This window comes from Pseudorca crassidens, chromosome 11, assembly GCF_039906515.1.
Source record: "Pseudorca crassidens isolate mPseCra1 chromosome 11, mPseCra1.hap1, whole genome shotgun sequence".
Classification (NCBI taxonomy): domain Eukaryota; kingdom Metazoa; phylum Chordata; class Mammalia; order Artiodactyla; family Delphinidae; genus Pseudorca; species Pseudorca crassidens.
In genome coordinates, this window is record NC_090306.1 from 15338724 (window position 1) to 15348281 (window position 9558).

At 40.0% G+C, this 9558-nt stretch overlaps 1 protein-coding gene across 17 annotated transcripts in view; it reads left to right on the forward strand.

Annotated features, from left to right (window-relative positions):
- The window catches only part of PLEKHA5 (pleckstrin homology domain containing A5), a 242584-nt gene extending 235040 nt beyond the window's left edge, over window positions 1–7544 (forward strand). For 14 of the 17 annotated variants that reach the window (XM_067695812.1, XM_067695813.1, XM_067695815.1 and 11 more), the window contains 3 exons: window positions 3011–3156; window positions 4520–4625; window positions 6654–7544. In XM_067695812.1, the coding sequence (XP_067551913.1) occupies window positions 3011–3156; window positions 4520–4614 (241 nt within the window). In that variant the 3' untranslated portion in view covers window positions 4615–4625; window positions 6654–7544. The remainder of the gene's footprint in view (window positions 1–3010; window positions 3157–4519; window positions 4626–6653) is intronic. The other 3 variants (XM_067695814.1, XM_067695822.1, XM_067695828.1) reach the window with 1 other exon arrangement.
- The last annotated feature ends 2014 nt before the right edge of the window (window positions 7545–9558 follow it).

Here is a 9558-nt window from a genome sequence, read left to right on the forward strand (position 1 = left end):
AAATGGTAAACTTCAGAGTCAGAGGTCTTGGATTCCAGTCCCAGAATATCTCTTACGAGCTGTAGGATCTTGAACAAGTTACACAACTGTCATGGTTCCTCACTTGTAAAAATGAGGATAATAATCGTATCCATCTCACAAGTGTATTATAGGGATTAAATAAGAAAATATGTGTATAGCACTTAGCACTGTGCTAAACATCTAGCAAGTGATCAATAAATACCTTTTTTAAAAAAATGCCAGAGGCACGCAAGCTACAGCAAAGTAAGCACCTCAGCGTTGCCTGTATAATGACAGACATTGATCAGATATCTAAGATGTCTGTTAAGCGTTCCAAATATTATAGTGATTTGCCATTTATTTTTTAACTGTATTTCTTAACTAGCATTTTTAAATGCATATCCTCAGTCTCACCATCCATAAAAAAATTCCTAGTGCTGGAAAAGAGGAATGCTGTGATCTCATGTTATTAGGAATGCCTTTATCTCTTCAATGAATAGCAAGAGGGAACTTGAAAAATATTTGGCGATAGCTGATAAGAAAAAAAATCTGTGCTGAACTTTTGTTAATAGACATAGATTAAAACACATCCAGTATATTACAAATCTATGAGTTCATAATGATACAACAACAACAAAAAATAATTTGTTGGCCCCTTCAGAGGATGCTAGGGAATCCACTTATTGTTCCAAAACCTGGTACATAAAGAGAAAGAAGTAAACATTTATCTTACCTTTCCCAAACAAGCTGCAACCAGAGAGTTTATGAGGAAACTCTTCTTTATTAGAAAAATTTCACTCAATAAAGAATGAGAGGGCTTCCCTGGTGGCGCAGTGGTTGAGAGTCCGCCTGCCGATGCAGGGGACATGGGTTCGTGCCCCGGTCTGGGAAGATCCCACATGCCGCGGAGCGGCTGGGCCCGTGAGCCATGGCCTCTGAGCCTGCGCGTCCGGAGCCTGTGCTCCGCAACGGGAGAGGCCACAACAGTGAGAGAGGCCCGCGAACCGCAAAAAAAAAAAAAAAAAAAAAAAAAGAATCAGAGGGCTTCCCTGGTGGCGCAGTGCTTAAGAATCTGCCTGCCAATGCAGGGGACACAGGTTCAAGCCCTGGTCCGGGAAGATCCCACATGCCGCGGAGCAACTAAGCCCATGTGCCACAACTACTGAGCCTGTGCTCTAGAGCCCGCAAGCCACTACTACTGAGCCCGCGTGCCACAGCTAGTGAAGCCGGCGTGCCTAGAGCCCGTGCTCCACAACAAGAGAAGCCTGCGCACCACAACAAAGAGTAGCCCCCGCTCGCCGCAACTAGAGAATGCCTGTGCACAGCAACGAAGACCTAATGTAGCTGAAGATAAATAAATAAATATTTTTAAAAAATTTATTAAAAAACATAAAAGAATGAGAGACTTTGGGACTTCCCTGGTGGTCCAGTGGGTAAGAATCCACCTTCCAATGCAGGGGACATGGGTTCGATCCCTGGTGGAGGAACTAAGATCCCACATGCCGTGGGGCAACTAAGCCCACGTGCTGCAACTACGGAGCCCACGTGCTCTGGCGCCCACACACCACAACTAGAAAGCCCACGCACCACAACTGCTGAGCCTGTGCGCTCTGGAGCCCCCATGTGCCACAACTAGAGAGCCCACACACTGCAATTAAGACCCAACGCAGCCAAAATTTAATTAATTAAAAAAAAAAAGAATGAGAGACTTAGAATATCACTGCTTTGCTAAAACCCTATTAAAATAATGGATGAACAATATTCCTCAGTGCTGCTAAAGCTGTTAGCTAAAAAAAAATTTGTTTTTTTTTTTTTTAAAGATTTTTTTTATGTGAACCATTTTTAAAGTCTTTATTGAATTTACTACAATATTCTCTTTTATGTTTTGGTTTTTTGGCCACGAGGCATGTGGGCTCTTACCTCCCCGACCAGGGATCAAACCCACACCCATTGCATTGAAAGGTGAAGTCTTAACCACTGGACTGCTAGGGAAGTCCCCTGATCATTTTTAACATCAGGAAAAGAGACAGACTATTAATGCAGTAGTGCAAGACACCCACCTAAAAGAGTATTACTTACCTCCTTTCCCCCAAAACCTAAGTCTGATCAAGCCTAAGAATCGTATCAGTTTATAAAAAATATGAGGGGTACAGTCATCAAAATCCAGAAATGTAGTAAATTATTGGACAGATAAACCAGGTTCTTTCCTAAATAAATGACAAAGAATAAAACAGGTGTGTGTGGTGGTATATTTTAGAGGAGACTTTAAGGGACTTCTCAGGCAAATACAGTGTATGGACTTTGTTGTGTGGATCCTCATTCAAACAGATAACTCTAAGATGATATTATGAGGCAATCAGGATCATTTGAGCATTGACTGGATATTTGATGGTATTTACAGACTGAATGATATGTCTGGAATCTGCTTTAAAATAATTTGGGGAGGACTTCCCTGGTGGCGCAGTGGTTAAGAATCCACCTGCCAGTGCAGGGGACACGGGTTCAAGCCCTGGTCCGGGAAGATCCCACATGCCGTGGAGCAACTAAGCCCGTGTGCCACAACTGTTGAGCCTGTGCTCTAGAGCCCGTGAGCACAGCTACTGAACCCGTATGCCACAACTACTGAAGCCCGTGCACCTAGAATCCATGTTCTGCAACAAGAGAAGCCACCGCCATGAGAAGCTCACGCACCACACCGAAGAGTAGCCCCCGCTCGCAGCAACTAGAGAAAATCCGTGTGCAGCAACGAAGAACCAATGCAACCAAGAATTAATTAATTAATTAAAAAAATAATAATCATCATTTGGGGAGTAGGGGGCTGAGGGTTTAGAATGAAACAAGATTGGCAAAATGTGGACAAAAATGCCAACAAAATGTTAGCAATTGTTAAGTACAGATGGTGACATCTTTTATGTATAGTTAAGATTTTTCATAACACTAAGTTTGGAAGAAAAAAAATTAATTGCATTCTAAAATAACGAACTTTAAAACTTCCATCTATTTTCATTAGCCCTCAAGATGAGTCACAGATCCCAAATCATAAACCAGAAGGCCACCCTGAAGAAAATACAAAGGACAATATTCATGAGCAGGAAGAAACTGTTATTTCTTATGAACTAACTCCTGAGGCTTCTAGAGGAAGTCAGACAATGGCAGGTAGATATTACATGTTTCCTAATTTTCTTACTGGTGCTTCCTCTGAACCTCTGAATTTATTTGCCATGTGGAGACTCTAGCAAGGGAGCCACGCAGGGACGTCAACTGCAGACCAAGCAGCCTTTGCCTTCCCACACTTGCACCGTCAGGAGGGCTGCAGTTGCACCAGAGCACAGGGCCAGCCCTGCGTGAGCAGCTAGATCTGCCCTCTCTCCTGTCTTGGGCGTCAGTTCCTTCTCTTTGTTTTGTTTTATTTGTTTTTTTAATCTGAACCTTTACACATACCTTAAACTTTTTTCTAAGAAGAAGATCTTTTAGTACTTTTCTCTGACGCTGGATTCTCAGAGTATTCATAAGCCTACCCCTTTGGGAACTGTGGAAGACTGAATATCTACACTAGTAGAATAGATTTACTTACTTAGCTCCTACTATAATCCACATCTGGGTTTTTCTTTGATAGTGGAAGATCATGATCCGTAGCATGTTAAGAAAAAATAAAATTTTCTGTGCTATTCTTTTATACTTTCTGGATTCTTCACACATCTTTTTTCTTTTTTTTTTTTCTTTATGACTTTTGCCAAGGGATGGGGGTAGGGGAATCATCCCACTAGTGTAATGTATCAGTTTTGCATCTCATAGTCCATAAACAAAAAGCTATCCCTAGTAATTCTTTCTCCTCCCCCCACCCAACCCCGCCTCCAGTCATTTTGCAGAAGGGTAAGTCCAATGAAATTCAATTATGCAGGACTGCTCTTAAGAGCATTTTCTGTATCTTATATACATATAACATGGAAATTTATATCATCAGCCATGTTCCTTTGTAACCAGTATGAAGCACTTTTTCCTTTGCCTCTTATCACTCACAAGGCAATGTGTACAGGAATTCTCACTTTCTTTAAAAATTGTCATTGATCACATTCGGTTATTATGATGCCAAGTCTGTGTTAAAGGTTGTGTGGGTGTATTAAAACCCCAACATTTATACCATCTGCAGTATTTAGCTTCATGCAACTATTTTAAAAATGAGACCCAACAGGGGTGAGTCACTGATATACACCTGAAAATTAACCTTGAAGCCCCCCCAAAAATTTGTTTTAATTTTTTCCCAGTTTCATTGAGATATAATTGGCATATAACATCATATAAGTTTAAGATGTACATGGAAAAGGAATTTTTAACCAGTCTTCAAGAGACATTTCATACTGAATAATCAGTTGCCAGAATAACAAAAAACAGAGCCGAAATGCAACTAAGAATTCCTTCCCGACACACGTTCTGTGTTGGGAATCGCAGCGTCAGGATTTCCTTCTCCGAAGGTGTCTCCAGGATTTTGATCTCGTCACGTTTTCTCGGTGTGTTTTAGTGCAAAGCCTGTCCCCGTCTCCCGAGTCCTCGGCATCACCCGTTCCGTCCACTCAGCCGCAGCTCACAGAAGGCTCACACTTCATGTGTGTGTAGTCTCAGAACAAGTACGTCGTTTCCTTTCATTTTCGTGCTTTACTGTTAGAGCTTTCAGCCTGACTTTTGTTGATTTGGTGAATAAAACTGTGATGAATTCCGGCCTGCGTGTTAGGGATAGTTAGCAGAGCAAGTGTTTGAACCACGGGCAGTAACTCAAAATTTCCAACATCAGCCCTTCAGTGATTTGCTACGTAACAACATTTTCTCTGTCTCTTCTTTCATCATCCATAAAAACAGCTAAACTCGGAGGGGAGGTTTTGCAGTGTTTTGCAGCTGTGCTCCCACCTAACAGTTTCTTTCCACAGTTGGGTCTGAGAATTCTGTTCAAGTCGTTACATTTTGATACAGAAATGTTTTTTACATTCAGCGTGGACCTATCTACCACACTGGGAGTTTGCTAATTATTTTTAAGGATAAAGAAAAGTTTATGGTACAGCCAACTAGATATGGAATGTAAAATCTTTAAGAGCCATCAGAAATTATTTCTAAATAATATTTTTTTTTAAGTCAGGGAGGTAGCTTTTGGTTTTTTTTAGGTAGGGAGGTAGCTTTTAAAAAAGCCACAGGTGGGGGCAGGGAGACGGGGCCTTTCTCAACCAGTGTTCCTTAGACCACACTTTTAGAACCACGAATAATTTCCTAAGGTGTCTTACTTTTAAACTTTATCAACAATGGCTACATTTTACCTCAATTTTGTACTTACATACTTTTTTTATTTTTCAGAAAAGCTGTGAGGTTTGGAGTGAACATTTTATGCCTTTTTCTGCACTTTTTTTCTCAGTATCTACCAGATCTTCTCATGTTTGGGGCCTTCGGATTATCACCAATTTCTGTTAAACAGTTATAAGCTGAGCAAACACCTACAGACATTATGAGCACGGCTACAAACATGTTCTTTGATTTTTAGGTACTCAAATGAGTACAAATATCAACTTAGACTAAGTTTTTCATCCAGTAGTGCTCATTTTCTAGCCTCTACGTCCATTCACACCTTTTTGTAGCAGCTGTAATCTGTGTCCCTTTATTTCAGCCAGAGGATTTATGTTTAACTGTCTTGTCATTTCTGTAACTTTTATTTGAGATCACGTCTGTCTGGAGCCTAAAAGAGGCTTTGTTTGTTGTCACTTGGTATCTCTTTAGGACTTGTTGTATTTGTTGTAGTCTTAACCTGTGTCTTGCCTCTGTCACTCATATATTTAAACTTTTAGCTTAATACATTCAGAAGTGGCAGTTGCCACTAGTGACAGAATAACACCAAACAGGGATAATAAACATTATGCTCATTTTATTCCTCCTGTGCAAAGAATTGATTGATGGCCTCCGTCTGTCTTAGTGGTGAAATGTACTTTGAGAGCCACTCCCATTATCTCTTGGTTCAATAAACAGGTTACAATTCATTGTACTTGGACCATTCTGATAACAAGAATGTTCACAGTTAAAACTGGAGTACATTTCCAGGTTCCTTAAGTTGTTACTATTCGCTTTTGTTTTGTTTTACTTTCATTCCAAGAGCCAGGAGTATTACGTACTAGACTTAGGTACAGTGATTGCCGGATATTTTCTAGCTTTGTGGTGTGCAGTCACCACAACCAACCAGTGGCATTCAGACTTGCATTATTTTATACTCCATCTTCTCATTGTGCATGTGTCATCTTTCTGAACTAGTGGGTTTGGCAAGACTTAGGAAAGTTTTACAAATGACACCGCTATGTAGGCAGCTTAATATAGTATTACGTATTTTAGTAAAGTTGTGCAAACCTCTGCTCATTTTGTCAATCTTTTGGATTCAGCCACAAGTTTGGGTCCTTTTTTTCATCTGAATTGCTGTGCACGTATTGCATTATGTTTCTTTGCTTTGTGAATTAAGCTTATGGAAATGAAGAGAAGATGTCCTTCAATTGTATTATGTTTTGGGATTTTCATGGCCATGCTTGTCAGTTCTATTGCTAGAGAATGTGGCCCTTAGTTACTTCAGGAAATGGTCATTAATTAACTTTGCAGGTGTCAAAGTAATTTTACTTCTTTGTGTTTTTCAGCTATACTGACTTCCGTTGAAACCATTCAAAGCTGAGGACATGGACCTTTGGCAATGTGAGAAGATATTGTACAGTATATTTTAAATCTATGAAATTCATAGTTCTGATGCTTTTGGCCACAGAGCATCATTTTATCACTTCTGGAAAATGTTTATTCCAAAACAGCTTTAATGGCCCATATGTACACTCAAGGTCATGTAATGTAATCTCAAGGTTATTATTCTGACACCAGCTTGCTGCTATGATTTCAGAGCACATAAGTAAAGGTGCTTTTTAGTGTGTGGTCTACAGCCAGAGCTTACTTAGTTGCTGATTTCCAGATTTTGATGTTTCTAAAGTCTTAGGTGGATTTATATTTCTTTTCACTTTTCAGTACATAAATTTAGTTATTATTTCCAGTGAAGCTTGTTTTCCTTTTTTTTTTTTTCCTTCTTCCTCCCATTTTGGCTACTGCAATGCTTTGTTTCACCCTTGATTTGTAAAAATTTTATATATATATTTAAAATGTGCCATTTTATTACTGCTAAGTGAAGTATGTCCGTTTCCTGCTATAATTATTTCTCAGTCAAATTGCATTGTCAGCAGTTATGCCACACTCTTGTCAGCTTAGATACAAATGTTATCGCTTACTTTTTTCTTAAAAAGCAATTTAAAATGTAGGTATTTTGAAGTACTGGACTTATACTTCATTGGACTAGATGTGTACAGCAATAAGCAGGTTTTCAAATCCAGTACTTAGTTTGTGTACAAATGTAATTATGTTCATTGTGTATATATTATACAATGAGCACATGTAATGTAAGTATTAAAGGCTACTTACTGTTGTTTAAATGCAAATGTTCATATCTCATTTCTTTTTTATCATGTTAAATAAATGTTGATGTTCTTAAATCACTTGTGTTAGAATTTTTGCTCTTCCCATCTAAAATGGAAAGTCTGAGACTTTAAGAGACTTCTAGATGAAAAAGTAGTTAGTTAATCTTACTGGAAAGAGCATCATAAAAGAACTGTGTCTGTCATCCAGCTCAGCTCTCCCACGTCAAGGTCGAGAAACTTGAGGCCCAGAGAGAGAAACTGACTTGGCCACAATCACATTACATTTAATGACAAAATTTGCACCAGCGTAAAGCTTTTCTGACTTTTCAACACCACTGGGCAAATGTAGTTTTGTCAAGTCTTCTATACCTATTTCTGTTGGTTTCCGTGTCATAGAAGGCATCTGCAGCCTCGCTCTGCTTAGTGGACTGAACTTGGGGTTGGGGGCGGGGGCAGAGTTATTCTTCTGACATGGGTAACTAGAAACCGTTTCATCCTCATAAGCAGAGATCATTGTCTCTTACACCACATTCTCTGCAGATGTTCACGCTCTTCAGAATCAATTACATTTCCTTTCCACTATAACCTTTTGTTCAGGCTATATATTGTTCCCAGAGTACAAGGAAATGCAAGGCTTTGGGATTCCTATATAAAATTGCTGAAACTAAATTGGTGCTGGTCAGTCTTCTTTTTTTTTTTTCATGCTACGTTAAAGAGGATTTAGATATAATTTAAAATGCAGATGTATAAGAGTTCATCTGCTCCAAACAGAAACACACAAAATGAAGTGCAAATAGATACAGGCTTTAATGTAGGAGGTGAATGAGAAGAGAGGTGAAAGTGGGAGAAGAATGTTTAGCTCCTTATATCCATATGAACATGTTTACATATATTACCTTTTTCTAAAGACACACAGAAGTCTTCTCAGGGGAAATAGTCAACAGATTATGATTTCCCTTTAAGTCATGACACAATGATTGTTACCAATCTTTTATGGGTGTGTTGAGGGGAGAGTTGATGTTATTCTTTGGGATTTGTTTGGGGTGGTTTTATGTGGGGTTTTTGTCTTTATGTTTGCCTGGTATGTGTGTGTGTATGGTTTTACTTGAAGCCCTTTTTTTATAAATTTATTTATTTTTATTTTTGGCTGCTTTGGGTCTTCGTTGCTGCACGTGGCTTTCTCTAGTTGCAGCGAGCGGGGGCTACTCTTCACTGCAGTATGCGGACTTCTCTCATGGCGGTGGCTTTCTTTGTTGTGGAGCACGGGCTCTAGGCATGCAGGCTTCAGTAATTGTGGCACACGGGCTCCAGTAATTGTGGCACACTGGCTCAGTAGTTGTGGCTCGTGGGCTCTAGAGTGCAGGCTCAGTAGTTGTGGTGCACGGGCTTAGTTGCTCCACAACGTATGGGATCTTCCCGGACCAGGGCTCGAACCCGTGTCCCCTGTATTGGCAGACGGATTCTTAACCACTGCACCACCAGGGAAGCCCCGCTGGGCCCCATTCTTAAAATTTCTGATTCTTTCAGTCCGGGGTGTGGCCCAAAAATTTGAATTCTAATTCTAACAGGTTTCCAGGTGATTTTAATGCCGATGCTCCAGGTACCACACCTTGAGAACCACTGGCACATAATAAGGCTCTGTGTTATTTTTTGAATTTTTGTTTTATTTACATGTGGTAGTAAAAAATTAGGATAAATTCAGTTTTTATTTACAAAGGTGTGCAGAGTGTAGAAAAACTAAAAAAAAAATAATGCAACAACTTAGAGATGTTCTACCCCTAGGCCCAAAGTGGTAAGGGGAGAAGTAAGTGGAACCCGTAGAAGAGAGTCACTTGAAAGAAGCCTTAATCTTTTTCCAAGAGACCAAGCCAGCCTCAGTGTATGCAACCCTGCAGGGATGGGGCCAGAGCAAGAAGTATTCCCATGGCACTGTCTTACTGCCAGGGCTCCCAATGGCCGAACCCAGTGGGATTCAGAAGTCACAGGAGTTGTGTTGAGTGTGGCCGGGAACTGACGGGGGTTTCCCAGACCTTCTCAGAGGATCCTTGAAGTCAAAACTGTTTTCATTATAACACTAATATGGTATTTG